The sequence below is a fragment of the Oryza glaberrima genome, chromosome 1 (assembly GCF_000147395.1).
Source record: "Oryza glaberrima chromosome 1, OglaRS2, whole genome shotgun sequence".
Taxonomy (NCBI): Eukaryota; Viridiplantae; Streptophyta; class Magnoliopsida; order Poales; family Poaceae; genus Oryza; species Oryza glaberrima.
Window position 1 is genome coordinate 13329564 of NC_068326.1, and position 19762 is coordinate 13349325.

The window sequence follows — 19762 nt, forward strand, 5'->3', positions numbered from 1 at the left end:
GAGCATCACCGGCAGATTAGCAATAATTTATCCCTAAAATTTGTTTTTTGGGGTTTCCTACACTGAAAATAAGAAGTGAAAAAAACTCATCCTTTCAAAAGAAAGCCTAAATTCAATTTCCAAAAATTGAAAGCAGACCCTTCTGTTAAACTACCAACAGAAATTTTCGTTTTCTTCCTTCCCTGCGCAAAAAGAGATGGCACCAACGCGGCCACGCGCGGGAACGAGAGAAGAGAGGCGGGGAGCGCGTCATTGGGAGTGGAAGAGGCAAGATCAAGCTCCCTTTACCAATAGAGCGAGAAGTCGGTAGATGGGAACTCAGTGCGGCGAGTGGCGGCCGCTAGGCTTGGTGTTAGGCGGGAAGAAGAGAGGCTCGGGGCCTGTTCACTTTGGCCATTTTCAACCTTACCAAATTTTGGTAAAGTTATCAAAAAAGTGGCTACATTTAATTTGCTGCCAAATTTTGGTAACTATATAAGAAATCCTGCCAAAATTTTGGTAAGTTGCCTAATTTTGGCAACTATGCCAAAATTTTGGCAATGCCAAATTTTGGTAAGGTTTTTTTTTTTTGGCATCAAAGTGAACAGGCGCTCGGTGTAGGTGAGGTGAAGGTGAGGGGAAGAGCTTTAATGGAGGATTTCCTATCAATGGAGCAGATTTTCATTGAAGAGATTAACATGTAATTTGATCTATTCATGCCATTGTGGTTATCCCTTGATTCAGTTTGATTCGTAGGATAAATTACCTTCGGTATTTAGGACTGTGACGCTAAGTAATACTTGCTATCTATGACTTCTATGTATTGTGGCTTATTTGTAAGGGCAAAAATGCAACAACAACTAAGGGTATAAACATCCTTTCACCCTAAAAACTAACACCATCAAAACTAGGCGTTAAAAGTGAGGGCAAACGTTTTTCAAAAAGTGGGGGCAAAATTGCAAACCTTAAAAATGAGGGTAAAATATCAATTGGGATTCAAAGTGGGGTCACGAATGCAATTGTCCTAATATAAATTGTGCCCACTTACAATATGATTTTCACTTTAACTTCTCAGGCAGCGGTATGACATGGCCTTAGATTTTGGATGGCGGTTTTGCCTATTTTGAAAGGTTAAACGAACAACTTTGAATAACTAACAGTATAACATATTTGCGTACGTCAGTTGTAAGTTATCAATTTATCATTACACAGTGGTAGGTATTTATTTGTAAGTGAGAGATAATAAGGAGTGAAAAGGAAGATTTAAGCCGAAATTTTAATATATATGTCCAATGTGTATGTCATGTAATCATAGTCATCCAACTTATATAGAAAGGATAAGTTCATCCAAGGTCCCTTAACTTATCAACGAATCTGATTTTCATCCTTCAATCGAAAAACCAGATACAACGGGTCTCTCAACTGTCAAAACCAGTACAGATGAGGTCCCTCGGCGGTTTTGGCTGACGTGGCGCCTACGTGGTTAATTTGACTTGGTCTTGATCTGATGTGGTATTAACGTGGTGCTTATGTGGCAATTTGATTCGGAAAAATAATAAACCTCGTGAGACCCACATGTCAGTTTCACACAAAAATTAATAAAAGAAAAGATGGGCCCACGTGGGCCCCATATGTCACTCTCAGCCCGGCGCGCGGCTGCCAGCGATAGAGTTATAGCTGGCCAAATGGGCCATGCTATGTCGGGCCGGCCCTAGCATGATGCTATAGTAACCGACCATGTCGGCACGAGCCCGCGAGCTTATGGGCCGGGCCGTGCCGACGCCAAAGCCCGTGGGCCAGCACGGCAGGGCCCGACACGTGGCCCGGCATGGCAGGAGAGGCCAATGAATTTCCTTTTTTACTGGGTGCATAGATGCGGGGATTTAATTGCGAGAGATTTTTCCGAGATTAGTTAAACCACTCGCTCCTTTTTTACAGTTTGCATGCGTGCATGGTTGGTTTGTGTGGCATGCACGGGAACCGAAAAGGCAGTGCAGGCGTGCAGCCACCCCCCACAAACATGCATTAATTGCTTCTTGAATTAATTCTCCCGTAGTATCGCTGCATAAGAGCAGGTACGATAGCATGCTGCAAACATATTTTAAGGAGATAAATATGGAGAGAGAAGAGAAACGGGCTACAGATTTGTAGCCAGCTATAGCACGGACTCCAAGACGCAGTATGTGTATGACAAGTGGGACCATGTATTAATAGTGTATTATGTAACTATTGTATGAATGAGCTATTAGATTGGCTATAGATGAATTAATAGTAGTTGATCTATACTATTAAACTTGCTCTAAACGACCTTGGCAACGTCAAAACTCAAAAACATGCATGCACCCAACCAGCATGCATCCTTTTTCTTTTCGCATAATTTTTTTTTTGGTCAAAACGACCTTGGGACGTCAAAAACAATTTAGGGTGTGTTTGGTTGGAGGGATATCCCTGGATGGAAGTTGGCGATCCAGTTTTTGAGTGTGTTTAGTTGGTGGGCGAGGGTGGATAGGGCGGCCCGAAGAGGGAATATTTCACAAAGATGTTGGATGAGTGTATCCGGCCGGATGAGGATATCCACCTTTACTAATCTTGTAACTTGTCAAAATTAGTGTTGATTAGATATAATTAGTCTATTTTGTTGTTAATTAGTACAAATTATAGCTATATTAATGATAATTAACACATTTTATTATTAATTAATATGTTGTTATCTTCATTCAATCCATTGTCATCCACTCAACCAAAAAAAACTGGATGGCCATATCCACCCAATTAAACAAAAAAGTGGACCACCATATCCCTATAAATATAGATGGCCATATCCTATCCAACCTTAACCACGAACCAAACACACCCTAAACCTCCCTCTCCTACGCACGCTTGCGTCGCCACCGCGCCGCGTCGGGCGAGCCGTGGCTCCAATCTTTCGCCTCCACGCGTCGCGCGCCAGGCAGGCGGTAGGCGACGGCGCGATTTGTGCGCGAGGCGAGACCGCGCGCGTGGCGGCGTGGCGCTGGCGCGCTTCCCCTCTCGGCCTCTCGCGTGCCTTCGGGCCTGCGCCGGCCCACGTGCTACTAATGGGCCAGTGCCAGCACCGTACGGCACGGCGTCCCCTTGGGCCGTGCCTGGGCCTGAGGGACGGCACGTGGCTGGCACGGCACGGCCCGCTGGCTGGGCCGCCCATTTGGCCTACTATAGGTAGAGGAGGGAGCGGTGCCCGGCGCGCGGTGGCCAGCGAGAGAGGAGGGAGCGGAGCGCGACGTTGGAGTCACGGCTCCGGCGGTTGTGGGCTTCAAAGCGTAACTACAAATTTGGCCCTACTTTTCATACTTTGCTTATTTGACCCTATTTTCAAAATCGAATATGTCGTCTGACCGTATTCCATTAGGACGAGTTAATAGCATTAAGGGGGCAAATAGTACATTTTGCTCTTGCTTATTCGACCCTGTTATGTTATGCTTATTTGACCTTGTTATATCAAAACATGCATATATTCGGATCTTTTGACATATTTGTAATAAATTTAACACGTCTTTCACATTCGAGGCAAGTTTGATAGATTTGGCTTACATTTAAAAATTTTGACTAATTTGGTTGATTTTTGACAAAATCAAGTAAACAAAATTGGATAAAATTATGGTAGATTTTTTTACAGCCGCTACCCCCAACGCTTCCGCCGCTCCCTTCCTCCAACGCCGGTGCCACCATGGTCCTCCCTCTGAGCGTCGTGACCGCCGCCACCCCCGACGCCGACACTGCGCGCTGCACCCGCCGCGCTGCCCCAACCCCATCCCCTGCATGCCGGCGCTTCCACCGGAGCCTTCCTCCGCAAAACGGCGCCGCCATGGCCCTCCCTCTGAGTGTCGCAACCGCCGCCTCCCCCGACGCTGTCGCTACGCGCAACACACTTTGCCCCCTCCCTCCATGCGCCAGTGCTTCTGTCGCTCCCTTTCTCTGCACGCCGGTGCCGCCGTAGCCCTTCCTCTAAGTGCAGCAACCACCACCACGTGCTCCCCTGCTTGCCAGCGCTCCCTCCCTCTACATGCTGGCGCCATGGCAGATCCCCTTCTACTCGCGTAGACAGGATGCGACGCGTGCCGTCCCCGCCAGTGCCAAATGGATAGGGTTAGGCCGAATGAGAGAGAGGGGAGGAGAGGTTGAGCCGAATGGATAGGGTTCAACCCTCTTCAAGGGTATTTTGGTCCATTCGAATAATATATATTTTTTTCTATTTTTCTAAATAAAACCCTAACGGTGTATGGAAATAGGGTCAGTCAGGATGTTCAATTTTGAAAAGCGGGGTAAAATAAGCAAACTAGGAAAACATTTGGTAGTTGGGCTTCGAAACGGGTCAAAAAGCAATTGTTCCTTGTTTCTATTAGAAGTTGAGGTGGTTTTCGTATTCCGAGAAAAAAAATATTTCCGTATTCGTGTATGATCATATTCGACCCTTATTCTATTCGAGATAATTCGTATCCGAGCTATTCGTATTCGTTTTCGCATCCAACAAAAAATATAAAAACGAATATGGTATGAGCATTATCCGTTCGTATCCGTTCCGTTTTAATCTCTACCTAAGAGGATCCTTTCCTCGGCTGTGTATTTGGCGGCATCTACCTCCCTCAAGGATAATAGTAGAGCTCACATACTACTGTTAGCTCATCTTAAAGCCAACATATAGTATAATATATTAGCTATAAAGTTAGCTACAATTTTCTTCTCCTCTCTCTATCTCTCACTTATACATTTAATGTATTTGTCTTGTGGCTTGTGATAAGCTAACTCTTGCATGACAGCTAACATCCTTGATTTTTCACTACCTCTCTCCTCCACATAAACTTATACTAGGCTTATAGCTCACTATTATAAGAGCAGGTACAATAGCATGCTATAAGCACTACAACTAAAACTTTATGTAGAGGCTTTTTTGTAGAGACAATTTTCAAAATGACTCTAAGTTTTGAAGCTCTTTATTCTATTGACACTTTTTAGAGGCACTTTCAAAATCGCCTAAAATATTTTTACTCTAGAGACACTTTAGAGACATTTTTAGCATATTTTGTTAAATTTATCTTGTTGAGACATCTTTTCGGCACTTTAAAATTTGCCTCATATCGAAAGGCATTTTCTTAAGGCATTTAAAACGATGTAAAGGCATTTTTTCAAATATTAATATATATCAAGTAACTAAATATAAGTAACACAAATCACATATTTGCATATAATTATATGAGGTTAAGATGGTTAGTGCATTGAAGATAAAAATGGTCAACTCAAAAGATCATGAGTTCAAGGATTGGTAAAGGATAATATTTTTTTTCCTTTTTTTTCTATTGATTTGCTATAGTTGCCGCAACATATTAATGCCTCTACAAAGTGTATCTATTTGCATAGACATCTTATAAAATGTCTCTTAGTTCATAGAGACAATTCACCAAAAGGCACTTATGAGACATTCTTCAAAATGTCTCTATAACATTGTAAAGGCATTTTAAAAATGTCTCTACAAGGTATATTTGTTGTAGTGAAGCCAGCTATAGAAATATTTTAAAGAGATAAAGGAAGAGAGAGAAGAGCAGCGGGCTACAGATTTGTAGCCAGCTGTAGCACGGACTCCAAAACGTAATGTGTGTACGATAGGTAGGACCAGGTATTAATAGTATAGTAAGCAACTATTATATGAATTGGCTATTACATTGTTTATAGATGATTTGGAGTTAGTAGTTGGCTATATTATTAAACTTGCTCTAATGGTGGCATGTCTTCGGGTAACATTGTGGGGCATACGATGTACTCCCTCCATACTAATACAGCAAGTCGTTTAGGACAATGTTTAAGTCAAACCTTAGGAATATAAATCATGAATAACTCTCAAGTTGTTTAGTTTGAAAATATAAAAATTATATAAATAGATTTGTCTTGAAAAATACTATCACAAATATATATATCACTTTTCAATAAATATTTTTAGAGAAAAAAGAAGTCAAAGTTGTGTTTTGGAGACCGTGTCGATGTCCTAAACGACTTCTTTTACGAGTACGGAGGGAGTACTCAAGGTTTGGCGGCATTTGATACCAACAATGGCATCTAAATCTTCAATATAATTTGCTTTAAAGTGAATATGTTATCACCGCAGATAGTTCTTCTACGTTTAGCATGCAAATAGCCTCGTTTCATACTAGTTGATTTCCAATGCTACTGCCCCGTGTAGTTGAGTTCATGATAACCAACAGCGACGTTATTGATGATAAGAGCAAGTTTAATAGTATAGCCAACTATTAGCTCCAAATTATTTATAGCTAACGTAATAGCCAATTCATACAATAGTTGCTTACTATACTATTAATATCTGGTCCTACCTGTCATAAACACATTACGTCTTAAAGTCTGTGCTGCAGCTGGCTACAAATCTACAGCCTGCTGCTTTTCTCTCTCTTTTTTTATCTCTTTAAAATATATTTATAGATACAGTCTTCCAGCCTCAGCTGCAGCGATGCTTCAACGCTTGTTGGAAACCGACGATAACGGCCTCGTCAATTGCATTACACGAGCCACGAGGAGTCGCCGCCAGTACAGTACTGCACGCGCGTGCGTGCCAACATATTAGAGCAAGTTTAATAGTATAGCCCACTACTGACTCCAATTCACCTATAACCAATCTAATAGCTCATTCATACAATAGTTACATACTACACTATTAATATCTGGTCCCACCTGTTATACACACGCTGCGTCCTGAAGTCCATACTACAGCTGGCTATAAATCTGTAGCCCGCTACCCTTCTGTCTTATTTATCTGCTTAAAATATGTTTACAGCTGACTTATAGCCTGCTATTTACCTGCTGCTCTTAGAGGTATACCAGCGCCGCACCAAAGAACGACTGCTCCACAAGTATAAATCCCACTCTCTGATGAAGCCTCTTAGAGGTATACCAGCGCCGCACCAAAGAACGACTGCTCCACAAGTATAAATCCCACTCTCTGATGAAGCAGTGTGTGTTTTCCCAAGTCGCAACCAACCTGCGCTCCACAAGTACACTCCAGCTAGTAGGCGCAGCCGATGCAGGAGCCCGCAATGGCAGGGTCGACCAACACCGTCGTCCAAACCATCAGCGTCACCGCCGCGGCAACAGGGGTCCACGACTTCCGGTTCGACGGCTATTCCCTCACCAAGGCGGTCACCGGCGAAGACGACTTCTACGAGTCCGAGGCCTTCTCCGTCGGCGGCCACAACTGGGCAATCCGCTACTACCCCAACCACGACAGCTCCAGGGTGGGGTGTCTCTCTACCCCATGCTCCTGAGCAGAACGGCGGATGATGATGGTGATCACGTGCACGCGTCGTTCGCGTGCACGCTCCTGGACAAGTCCGGCAAGCCGGCGTCGCCGGAGTCCAAGGACACTGCGGACAGCGCGTCGCACGCATTCCGCTCCGGCGCCGGGGCGGAGGCGTGGAAGGTGCTTAGTCTCAGGAAGGAGGCCGTGGAGAGGTTCGATGACTGCTTCGTCGTGCGGTGCACCGTCTCTGTGCTCAAGAAGCCCATGTCTCCGCTAAAGTTTACGTTACTGCCGGTAATCACGCGGTCACCGGGTTTACTGCGAGGTACGGTAATATAAGATACCACGGTAACCTCCTTAAATTCAAATAAATTTAAAAAATAATTTGAATTTTTAATAAATTTTGAACGGTTTTTTTATGGTTTTTCACGGTAACCGTGCTTGCCGCCGGGGCGCGGTAACCCCGGCTCCAGCGGTTTGGGAAACCCTGGTCTCCGCCAAGCGACGAAGAGGCAGTAGGCTAGTAGCCTAGTACTAAAGTGTCAATGTAACAATGCAGCGGTGGCTTGCACGTCTTTGCAGTTGTGCATGCTGTTGAAGTATCCGGTTATCATTTCCACTTATCGTATTGTCGTCAAAAAAAAAATTGTTACTACTATTGTGCTAAACATGATGCTGGAATATGGATCAGGTCCAGGTCACACATATCATGCGTACACTAGCATCACAAAGGTTTTTAACATCATCCACGTATCACAATGAGATCCAAATTACTGGCTGGAAATTACTGACTGGAAACTAACAGCGCTGCAATAGAGAAGTACTGCCTCATAGTCACAATAGCTTGTACCAGCTGTATGAAACGCTTTTATTGCACCAATCCGCACAACTCTCGTAGGTAGAGAGTACCTTGTTTCACAAATTGTGTACCTCTTGCTTTGAACAGAGCATTACAGATAAAAGCGGGCAAACAAATATTACTTGAACCCACCGTTCAGAACGCGACTTGGGAACGATATGATAATCCTGCGTAAAGATATGAAAGAGTTTGCAAAGCAGGACACAAGTTAGCAAAACTCTGTTCCAGGATTAATTATTGCATGGACTGTCCTCCTGACAGCAAATCTGATATAGATTTACCAAGTACTACATCACCCATAGAACATACAAAGTTTTAGTGTAATATTTTAGTACTCCCTCCATCTACTTTTTGATAGTAATATTTTACTATCTTGTTACACAGACCAAGGATAAATAATTCTACTTATCATGCATTTAAACATGCTACTAGTCATTCCTTGTAAACAAACGATTCATTAATATTTACATTTCTCGATGCCCATGTAGCCAATCTTGTGTAAAAGAATAGAGAGTTACGGATTAAATTCGAGAAAGTCATTAATTAAGAGAATAGATTGTTGGATTGAAATATGCCAATCAAAAATAAATTTTTCATATTTGAAAATATGACTATCAAAAATAGATGGAGGGAGTACCTCCTAATACTTTCCCAGGGACCATAAAATTTCTTTAAGAATATATACTACTCTCCCAAAATGGAATGTTTAACATCACCGGATTTACAGGGTTGTTTCTCTACAAATCTACTTACACAGCCATGGGTACCAAAATTGGCAGATACATACAACACACAAGTTCCAGGAAGCAAACTATGGTTACATGAGAATGAATCCAAAGAATCATACCAAAGAATAAGCAAAAAAGAAAAAGAGCTATCATAATGATAGAAAATAATAAAAGCTTTAGCAGTATGTCATTTGTTTCCTTCCTAGTACCTCAGTGGCTCAGGGATTGACAAACAATTAAGTGTTAGAAGAGTTCTTCCGAGTTGAATTTGGTCCATGCTTCCTGTTTATTCCACAATAGAATATAAGAGAAGTGTAATAGAACATTATGGCTCATAAGTTTTCATTAATCAACTAGCCAATGAAGGACAGTAGGACACAGGAAATGTGGGGGCACGGACTAAAAATTAATACAATCATGTACACCAGTCCAGGAAGCAAATGCACACACTACAGCTCTACGCAGCCTTGATGAATATGTCGTCCATGCATGAGAATGAAAATGAACGAAGAGTACTAGATCTCAGTAAGATGCCAGAGTTTACGTGCTCGGCATCACAAAACAAAAGAAACATATACTAATAATGGCAAACGCACCATTTGCATCTTAAACCCACGCAGACTCTGCTGGATGTTGTACATCTCCTCTAGGCATTCTAACTCCACCTTAGCATGAGTTGCCCTCGAGATCAGTGACGTAACACTCAGGTAGCACAGAGAAGGAAACAGTTTTGCAAACCTTCTAGGCAAAGTCCATGAGGGTTACATTCCATGTGGTGTGTCTTAAGTGCTGCACGAGAGGCTATCCTATGGTTTTGGACATGTATGAAGCTGATTTAGGGGAGTCATTGTACCAATTTATTCATGCTGTCTAAGGCTATGGACATTGTAAATTTATATATGTTCACTATGGACATTATACATTCCTATATGTTTCTTCGTACAATCAACTACTCCTTCCGTTTCATATCATAAGTTGTTTTGACTTTTTTCTAGTCAAATTTTTTAAAGTTTGACTAAATATATAAAAGAATATAACAATATTTTCAACACAAAACAAACATATTATCAAAATACAATTAATGTCACATTTAATGAAAATTAATTTAGTGTTGTAGACGTTGTTAAATTTTTCTATAAACTTAGTCAAACCTAAAGAAGTTTGATTATAAAAAAAGTCAAAGCAACTTATAATATGAAACGGAGGGAGTAAAACAACTATTACAACACCAACGTTAAGTCAAGCTGACTAAGGCTATGGACATAACATACCAAGAAACTCTAGAGAAGATCACAGGCTTGAGGGATGGAGCTCCTATAGTGTTAATTAAATACATCTCTGTTGGCCACGAGCAAGTTAATTGGCTATAAAGCATTGTGCTGGAAAGTTGGCTCATAGTTTAATACTACTTCTTTTACTCAAATGAATAAGCTGTGGTCGATATTCATTGATGTTTACTTTTGCACATTGGCTGTTCCCAGGGAACGATAGAAGGTACGCAAATGAGGGTTCAGATTGTTAGACCAGGAACCTTATTTTGAGAAATGACAGAAGTGATTATTGGCGTAATTTCAGTTGCAAAACAAAATAATTCTGCAATTCTGGAACTCCATGCATGCTCCCAAGTAAGGTTTTTCAAGAAAATGGGAAGATGATTAGCTGTCTTAATGATGGGCACAGGATAAATGCTGGTGTTTCCATTTTAAACATTTTAAGTGAAGTTATGATAGCGCATTTACACTAGACCAGCATGTGCCAGAAATGAAAATTTCTACCACTACTCGTACAAAAAACCGCATATTTGTGTTGTAAGTTGTAACTATCAATGCATTTGAAGCACAGTTATGCAAGTGTGCTCAAATAACTTGTAGAGTGCAGGGATAAACTCAAATTAGACTTGTCAGAAGCCAGAACGGCATTTAGCAAACAAATCATACCTTCAGAAGGTCGAACACCTTTTCTGCAATGTATTTCTGTTGAAGATTTGCACCCTTTTGCTGCACCTTATCAGGATGGATGCATAATGTTGCTTTCCTGTATTCTTTCTTGACAGATGCGGCTGTAATCAAATCAGTCAATGATACAGGTCGCCACCCACATTCAGGCCAAAGAACCTGAATTAAATTAACAAAGAGTATAAGTACTGCAAAAAGATAATAATAATAATAATAGTTAGGAAAGTTAAATTTAAATTGTGTTCACTTCACCCCATAGTAGAGTGGCATAAGTATTTTTGTACCATGTCTTATACCTTCAAGACAATTCTATCAGGTGTAAATTGTAGCACAGATCTATTAATAGAGGATGGGAGATACTAAAGGTCATCTACAAGATATCCATGCATGAGTAAAAGATTTAATAGTGTGGTTCAGAATCTGGCATAGGTTCAGATATATTAGAAGTGCACTAAGGGCATGCAAAACAACTTATAACAAATAAATGGCAAATCCTTGTAGGCACAAAACCATTTCAACTCTTAGTTTGGCAACAATGAGGGGCCAGAAGAAAATTGAGCAAGCAACCACATCTAATATTCATGTAGAATGATCTAGATTTTTTACCTCCCAAATCCACATGCAAAAGGCTTTGGTGCCTTATGTTAAATTGTGAAGAGGAATCACAAAAATGATGTTAGTTATATTGCACTAGTGAAGGGTGTATATATTGTATAGTACAAGGACTCAAGGACGTAGTGAAACCATAGCGTATAATTGCAATATCATAAATAACACTAACACCTCATATTAATGAATTATTGTGGATCTGCTCAGAAGTATAAGCTATTTTATACTTTGCTAGTGTAGTAGTGTAGCTAAATATCCATTTCAAGCTCCCAAACTAAGCTGACAATATTTCAAGTAGGGTGAAAAATGAACTTTGACAAAAGTTTAAGGGCTAAAAAAGGACTTTACCCTTTCAAGTATAGCTTCTTATTTATTTAAGAAAACAACCTTTATTGCACACAAGTAGCATGTTAACAACAGTAATTATACCACATTATGTAGCACCCCAACAGTCAGCCAGGGTGTCAGCAAATTCTTAGTGTCCCTAAGGCTTTGTTCTGTTGGACCGGGAACCCCCGGGATTGGGCTGAAACACCCGGGGATAATCCCGCCGAGGAAAGAATACCGGTCCACGCAAATATAGGCGTTCGGTTAAGCCCAGGCGAGATTTTATCCCGGCCCACCCCGGTGTTTTCCCCTCGTCATCGGCCGGGAAATATTCAGCTTCTCTGGTGGCGAGGAAAAAACCCTCTTGATGCAGCGGAGCAACGAGAGGGGGCGCTACGGCAGGGACAGCTGCACGGCGCGGCGCGGCTCCGACGCGACAGCGATGGCGACGGCACGCTCTCTTCTCCAGCAGTTGTCTCCTCCGGTGGCCACCTTCTCCCCGGTGAGTTCTTTCCCTTCCCATCTCCCCTAGCCTCCTCATCCAGTGTTAGGGTTTCTTGTGCTCATGCTACTGCGGCGGCGACGGCAACAGAGCACGACGGTGACAGGCATGGCGGGGGACGCCGCAGCATCACACCCCCTCACTGTGGTGCCGTTGAAGCTCTAGCGCTGCGGCAAGGAGAAGCGGGAGGACATGGATCTGTTCTTTGTTCCTCACAAGGTTTCTTGATTTGTTCTTCTTTCTCCCTTGGTTCTCAGAGAAGAATAAAATTAAAATTAGTGGAGACTATTAGAGATGCGATCTCAAGAATAGATAAGATGAAGTGTTGGCTGATAGTGGCAGCAGCACTACTCATTTCTTCACAAATGTTAACTAGCCCTCCTGACAGATACTCCTATATGATCAATGATTTGTGAGATAGTAGTAGGATCTTTAATTTTCTCTGTGCAGTGTGCACAACACAAGGAAGGAGGGGTCACTGTTGGTTGGATATTAGTGTTGATTGGGCAAGCACAGCCAGGCAGCAAGCTAGTAGGCAAAGATTCTTGTGCTTTTGTCTCATGTTCTCGATACTCTGACTGAAAGCTGCTCCACACTAAAATTAAGATTGTTCTCATGTGCTTTGCTTTGGATGAAGTACAGACTTGGATTTGTAGTTTGTAATAAGTCTGCAAAAGCTCAATGTTCAAGTGTTCTGTTCTTACTGAGAACAGAGAGAAAATTATATAGTGTCAAATTTGTATAATTTAGAAATTATCCAAGCCACTCATGCTATCTTTTATTCAATCTTTAAATATGCTTCATAACTTGGAACTTCTTAAGATTAATTCCCATAGTTTAGTGTTAAACTCTGATGATCAATTGGCAATTGAGGTGTCTGTTCCTTTTGAAGTTTTTATAATTGATATAAGGATAGCTGCTTGATATTGTCCTTTTTTCTAAGTATGCACAAAGTCACGCTATATTTTAATTTATGTAGATTGCATGTGCACCAATTAGAGTTGGAGAAGTGATTCCAACAAGTTGTCTGCTCTTGTAATCTCACCCATACTTGACAGTGCCCATAATACAAGTAGATCGAGGAGCCATTCCACATGCCATATTTTCTGAACAAAGTACAAAGTTCAAATTGAAGTAGTCAGAAAAATGAGTCCTGTGCAGCTTTAGTTCAGGCCTGTAAAAAGCTCTTGGCAGTCGGCAGAATACAACTTACTTAAATCTGAACTGTTTTGGTACATGGTTCAAATGGTCTAAAAATAATGTTCTGGGTTGGTCCATTTTTAGTAGATCTTTTGTAGAACCATCTAATGAAGAAATTCTGGATGTAAAACATGTTTTTTGCAGCTATTGCTTGCTTAATCTACTTTTGCAGACTACTGATTTTTGCTTCTACTATAGCTACTATTGATTTCAGTTTTTTGCTTACTCAATCTTATATGTGTCCTAATTTCATTTTGATATCTGAAGCACTGCTAGCATTAGTCTCATATGCATGTCCATGTTTCTAGCACTGCTAGCTATTAGGCAAAGCACGCAATACAGCTTCAAACAATCACTTGCCAAACTGAAAACTTGGTAAAAATGTTGCCAAGGATCAATAGTTGGCTGGTTTCAAGAAATTTGAGACAATTGCTCACCGCACAGAAGCATTGCCTAACATATTGCAGTTTACAACTGAAAACTAAAGAAAACTTCTTTCTTCTCTTCAGGCTTTGGGAGGAAGGAAGTCTGAGAGGATGGTGGTTCATATACTGAGTGGATGAGCAGACATGTACACGATGTTGGCTTTTTGCAGGAGCAACAAATGTTGATCTTTGAATCATTGTATATTGCTGATGTAACCATTTGGCCTGGGAGTCCTGGTGTGGCAGCTCACATTTATTTTTATAGCTTGACAATTATCTCCTAGCTAATTATCTCAAGTGAATCATGACATAGTTTTATCTTTTTTCTTTTTTATTGTCAAATTTCACTACTAAGACTGTATTTAATTGTCTCCGTATTGTCAAGTGGCCTCAAGCTTTGTTGGGTGATGCCTCCTTGCCTTAAACCGAATACAGGTCTTGATGATACTGCAATATTTTTGTTTTAATGATTAATCAATGTGGTTTTCGTGTAATTGATGAGGTTACGGCAATATTTTTTACTGAAGTGTAATTTCATTCATGTTGCACTTTTCACTTATACAAAAATATCGGTTTGGAATATTTTTTTGCTATTCTAAACTGCCAACCTGAACATCAATTTTGCTATTCTAAACTCAATGGACAGCGTGCAGCGTTGAAGCAGGAAAGCACCAATCCTTCTGTTGTTGCTGTTGCTGCCTTGACACGGGTTTGAAGCAGGCGCACCAAGCCAAAACCGAACAAACGTTTTCAAGACAGGGATTAGAAAAATCAAGGGAATTCATCCCCAACAGGGATTGAGTGAAATGACAGGGATTCACTCAATCCCTCCCTGGATATATTCCACTTGGGGATTAAATCCCATGGAACCGAACAAGGCCTAAAAGAATCAAAGGAGGATACAGATACTGGAAACAGCATACTTACATATTGCAACGTTGACAACAAGGCTCGCAAATTGCCTTCTTTCCCAGCGGCCCACCTCTTTATCTCAAAATCAAGTGTTTCACCAATTCTCTGAAAAGAAAGACCACATCACTGATAAAATGAAGATGCGCAATTGGAAAAGGAAAAAAAAAAAGAAGGAAAGAAGAACACAAAAGAAATTGCCATTTCACAGCTAAACTACGATTGATAGTGATTGCCAGAAACTAAAATTGGCATTTCACTGCTAAACTAAAATTGGTGTTTCTTTTGTGCTGACAAAAGAAATAGCCATTAACAGTCCCATCGTTTCGTCTACAACCGATTATAAGCCGTAACGCTTATTAGTGACAAAGAACTTAATTTATGGGTAGAACGTTATATATGTGTTCTTAGCGACTTAAAAGCCAATGTTGAAAAATAAACTACGCTTGGAAAAAACAACAAAATCAACTCTAAAATTAAGTTCTAAAATTTAAATTTTGGCTGCGGCTGATAAGCTGAAATTCAAATATTGCCCAGTCACACTGGGTTCTAACAGTATGGCTAAAATCATATAGACTTACATGTCTCTCTTCCTGCTCCCACTGAACTTGCAAATCACGCTCATTTTTCTCAGCAAGAGCTTTTGCCTGCAAATGTCATATTGATGGCAATATGATGCAGCAGAACTATCTTCAATAAATGCTGCTTTCAGAAATTATGAGCTAATAAATTATATGTCAGCATACCGCACGCTCCATTGTCCTCTGGTGACGCTCCAATCTTGCCTTCCTTCTCTCTTCACTCTCTCCATCCACTTCTTGAAACACAGCAGATGATGAAGGTGCTATTATGAAGAACATTCAACAAATGATCAGTGGTAACTTGAGATGTTCAAAACAAGGCACTGTTCAAAATCTACTATAATCATACCTCCAAATATAGAAGAGAGGTCATCCATAAGATTAGTAGATGGAGGTTGTGCAAAGGGAGAAGCTGAACCAGAAGAAGTCCTCCTTATAGAACCAAAATCTGAACCACCTTGAGGTTGGACATCAAAAGGATTCTGAAAAGATGAAAAGGTGATAAGACAAACATAAATTAGGATCCCCCCCCCCCCCCCCAATTTTGTGCCAAAACAATTTGCATAGCTGCTTACCGTTGTTGCAGTCTGTGACCTCGGTACACTGCTTGATCTAGAAGGCATACCAAAGAATGAGTCGAGATCAGGTTGAGCTGTTTTCTGCTGACTTTCTCTTGCTCGAGCTTCAGCTTCAGCCCTTTTTCTAGCTTCATTAGCAGCCCTTTGTCGAGCTTCTGCAGCAGCCCTCTCAACTGCTGCTCTTTCAGCCCTTCTTCGTGCTTCTGCTGCAACTTTATCAACAGCAGCTCGCTCAGCTTTAGCCCGAGCTTCTGCTGCTGCCTTTTCCCTAGCTTCTGTAGCTGCCCGTTCCCTGGCTTCTGCAGCAGCTTTGGCTACTCTTTCCCTTGCTTCTGCTGCAGCCCTTTCCCTGGCTTCTGCAGCAGCTTTAGCAGCCCTTTCCCTAGCCTCCTCAGCCACCCTTTCCTTCGCTTCTGCAGCCGCCTTTGCAGCTCTCTCCCGTGCTTCTGCTGCTGCTCTCTCCCGTGCTTCTGCTGCTGCTTTCTGTACAGCAGCTCGCTCTGCTCTTTGACGAGCCTCCCTCTCAGCTTGCATGCGTGCCTCTGCAGCTGCCCTTTCACGTGCCTCTCGCATGGCCTTCTCCACAATGTGCCTCGCCTCTCTCTCTTTTTCACGCCTCTTCCGCTCCTCATGTTCCCTTCTTCTCATCATTTCTCTTTCCCTCTCAAGCTCTTCCTCCCTGTCCCTTTCTAGTTTTCTCTGTTCCTCTTCCTTTTCTCTTTGTTTTTTCTCATACTCTAATAGTTCTTCCTCATCTCTGCTTTCCATTCCAGAAGCATAGAGCACTGCTTTCTCTTTTTCTTGGTACTGACTGCTAGCGAACAAAGAATCAAAGTTCCCTTGGTTCACCCCTTTAGAGTGTTTTAGCTCAGCCCAATCCATGAAACCTGCAGCAGATGTAGATGAATCTTGTCCAATCCCAATTCCATTATGATTTAGATCTTGCAGACAACCATTAGCCAAGCTAGAAGGCTTTGCCATGACAAAATCTTCTAATTCCTCAATTTTGGGTGTTTTAGAAGTATTTGTTGAACTTATAAAAGGATTGTAACCTTGATTATGATCATGTGGATATGCATTACTAGTGTTGGATTCCGTTGGTCCTTTCTTGGCGGCAAGCGTAGGGGGAGGCCGTGAAGGAGGTGGAGCACTCGTAGGCTGTGTCACTAAAACAACATCTGAAACAGTCAACCACACGTCGTCGGACATTTTGGAACATTGATTCTCCTCTGGCAACTGGTCCTGCATACTTGTAGAAAGTGGATCTGAATTATTGAAACCAGTGGTTCCAGGAGCTTCATGGATATGCATCTCAGGCAATATACTGCTCATTGTTTCAGCTGAAGCTTGCTGGACTGGTTTCTCCTTAGGCATTTTAATGGAATGGCTCATGCTGTAAATGCCATCCAAGGATTTACTATCACCAAAAACACTCTCTTTCTCAGATGCAAATGAAGACGAGGACATTGGTTTTGGAACCCCAACAAAAATATTAGAACTATCAAACATCCCATTGGCAGTAGAACAGGGGTCCATATTTTTGCTCTCTGACTTGCCCATGTTATCCAAATGATCAGTAAACAATCCAAAATTTGAATTTCCCAAGTTGGATGTAGCACCTAGAGTAACAAAAGCATCTCCTGGCATGCTCACACTCGTTTTGCTGGATGAAATTGATTCGTTTTCCGGTCTAGTTCTAGGCTCCTCCCTGTACAGATTTGTTCGCAAATGAACAACAATCAAGAGAAGAATAGCTTATGCAGTTAGCAGATAAACAACTATTTTGAATCGAAAATTTTAAAACCTCCAATTGCCAACAATTGACCATCTATACTGTCCATAATTAAACACTGAACTAGCAAATGGTACATGTGTCAATTGAACACATTAATCAACTATGCACAAAATTGCAGGCATTGGAATATCTTCCAATAGATGTGACCTAGAAGGCATCATTTTGAAGATTTGACATTATAATAAACAAACAAAACTGTGTGTTTTATCACCTACCTAGGTAAAAAAAAAAAAGCCCCCCAATTGACCAAAAAAAAAATACACAGTAATGACAAAATACAGCAAGTTGCCTACAATTCGTGCTGATTTTGGTTGAGTATCCCAAGTTCAAGTTGATCCTAGGGATCAGAAATAACAATGCTCGGTGCTTCTAAAAAAGGTGAGCATTTAAAGGAATTAATCCTAAAAGTTCTTAAATGGGTTAAAAAAACATAGAGAAACATCAAGACATAATTCCTATGACAGAAAGTATGCACCCATGAGATGCCTGCAGGTTGTAGTATAAGATAACCAGTATAAAGAAAACCATGCAGAAAAAAACACACTTTTTTATTAGGATATTCACAACCCCCCCCCCCCCCCCAACATGCAACATGTAATGTATATACATGTTTCAAACATAGAACTCAAAACCCGCTATGTAATATAATCATTTTCAATAACTAGCAAGGATTTATCATTCACCAGAGGCAGTGATTTAATAAGAAGTTGCCCCTTTCTTGCACACCTTAATCAGTGAAGTCGTTCAGATAGCAGCGGTACTGTGAAATCCAGTCCATATCGCTTTGCACTACTTTACCCACTTATCTCACATAGTTAAAACTAGCAACAACACCAGCTCCAATTGGTCCTGAAATCTATAAAATGCTATTACACCGCGTCATAATATGCAAGCTCCAACGAACCAAACCTAAAAATGCATGGACCAGGCTTCAACCTCAGGGAATTTTAGCATCCATAATGGGCTATAGTTTTATCCTTAATCCTTATATAAATGAAATTTACTTGGTCAACCGCACTTCACAATAATGGATTAAGCTACAGAAACTGTGTAAATGAAGTAGTAACAGAAGCAAAACTGGAAATTCCAGGATCAAAGGCCTTCTCATACCATGGTGAATCGTGATGGCTTGTGCTTTCACCAAACCCGGGAATCACATCGTCTTCAAACCCCGTCGCCTTGGGCTCCGCCTGCGGTGTCGGCTTCATCGGCGTCGTGCTCGTGCTCCCACCGAACCACTCGGGGATTACGTCGTCGACGAACCCCACCGCTTCCGCCTCCTGCTCCACCTCCTCCTCACCCACGGGCGTCTTCGATTTGGTGTTCCCAAGAGCTGGGATTAAATCGTCGTCAAACCCCACCACCTCCGGCTCGCTCACATCTGGCTTCTTCGCGCCCTTCCCGAGGCTATCGAGGAAGTCCTCCCCTTCGCCGCCACCGCCGCCCCCATCTCCGAACAAGGGAATCGCGTCGAAGGGATCGGCGGCGTCGGCGTCGTCGAACACCGGCTTGTCGAACACGGGCGGAGGCGGCGACGGCGCGGAGGACGAGGGGGACGGCTCGGCGGGCTCCGCCGAGCGGTTGAAGTAGGAGTCGAACATGTCGTCGTAGTGAGAGGCGGAGAAGGAGGTGGTGGAGGCGGAGGCGGCCGGCGGCTTGAACGGGCCGAAGTCGTCGACGAGGACGAAGTCGTCCATGGCCGCCGGATCAAGACCGCCGGCAGCGGCGGTAGGGGGACTGTGGTGTGGCCGCCGGTGATCGCCGGAGTTCGAAGGGAGGGTTTGCGTGTTGACGGCTTCTCCGGAGGGAGTGGGAAGGAAGAGGGGAGGACTAGCTAGGAGCGTGCGTTCACGGATTGAGTGTTTTTTTTCTTGGAGAAATTCGTTTTGTCTTTTACGCGGTTTTTCTCGTAGTAGGAGGGTGGCTGCTGCCTGCAATTTTTTTTTTTTGAACCTTTTTATATTTTACATTTTAAAAATAAACGCTCTTGAAAATATTGATTTACTTAAACGCCGTGGGAGCAGTGAAAATTTAGA

At 42.1% G+C, this 19762-nt stretch overlaps 1 protein-coding gene across 2 annotated transcripts; it reads right to left on the reverse strand.

Moving 5' to 3' along the window:
* Positions 1-7997: 7997 nt before the first annotated feature.
* On the reverse strand, positions 7998-19580 carry LOC127777715 (auxilin-related protein 1-like). Of its 2 annotated transcripts, XM_052304339.1 has the most exons (9): positions 18837-19580; positions 15929-17639; positions 15703-15835; positions 15519-15616; positions 15354-15419; positions 14791-14880; positions 10783-10959; positions 9055-9127; positions 7998-8284 (listed from the first exon to the last, which is right to left on the reverse strand). In XM_052304339.1, the coding sequence occupies exons 1-8, from the start codon at positions 19421-19423 to the stop codon at positions 9089-9091; spliced, it is 2901 nt and encodes a 966-aa protein (XP_052160299.1). In that variant the 5' UTR covers positions 19424-19580; the 3' UTR covers positions 7998-8284; positions 9055-9088. The 2 variants fall into 2 exon arrangements, with proteins under 2 accessions (XP_052160299.1, XP_052160291.1); XM_052304331.1 differs by lacking the exon at positions 7998-8284 and having other exon boundaries at positions 8698-9127.
* Positions 19581-19762: the final 182 nt, after the last annotated feature.

Excerpts from the sequence above, each read along its gene's own strand:
- LOC127777715 (XM_052304339.1), bottom strand. The coding sequence starts at position 19,423 with ATGGACGACTTCGTCCTCGTCGACGACTTCGGCCCGTTCAAGCCGCCG. Across the intron at positions 17,640-18,836 it reads AGCCATCACGATTCACCATG|GGAGGAGCCTAGAACTAGAC; the intron begins GTATGAGAAGGC and ends AAATCTGTACAG. Across the intron at positions 15,836-15,928 it reads GGTCACAGACTGCAACAACG|AATCCTTTTGATGTCCAACC; the intron begins GTAAGCAGCTAT and ends TCATCTTTTCAG.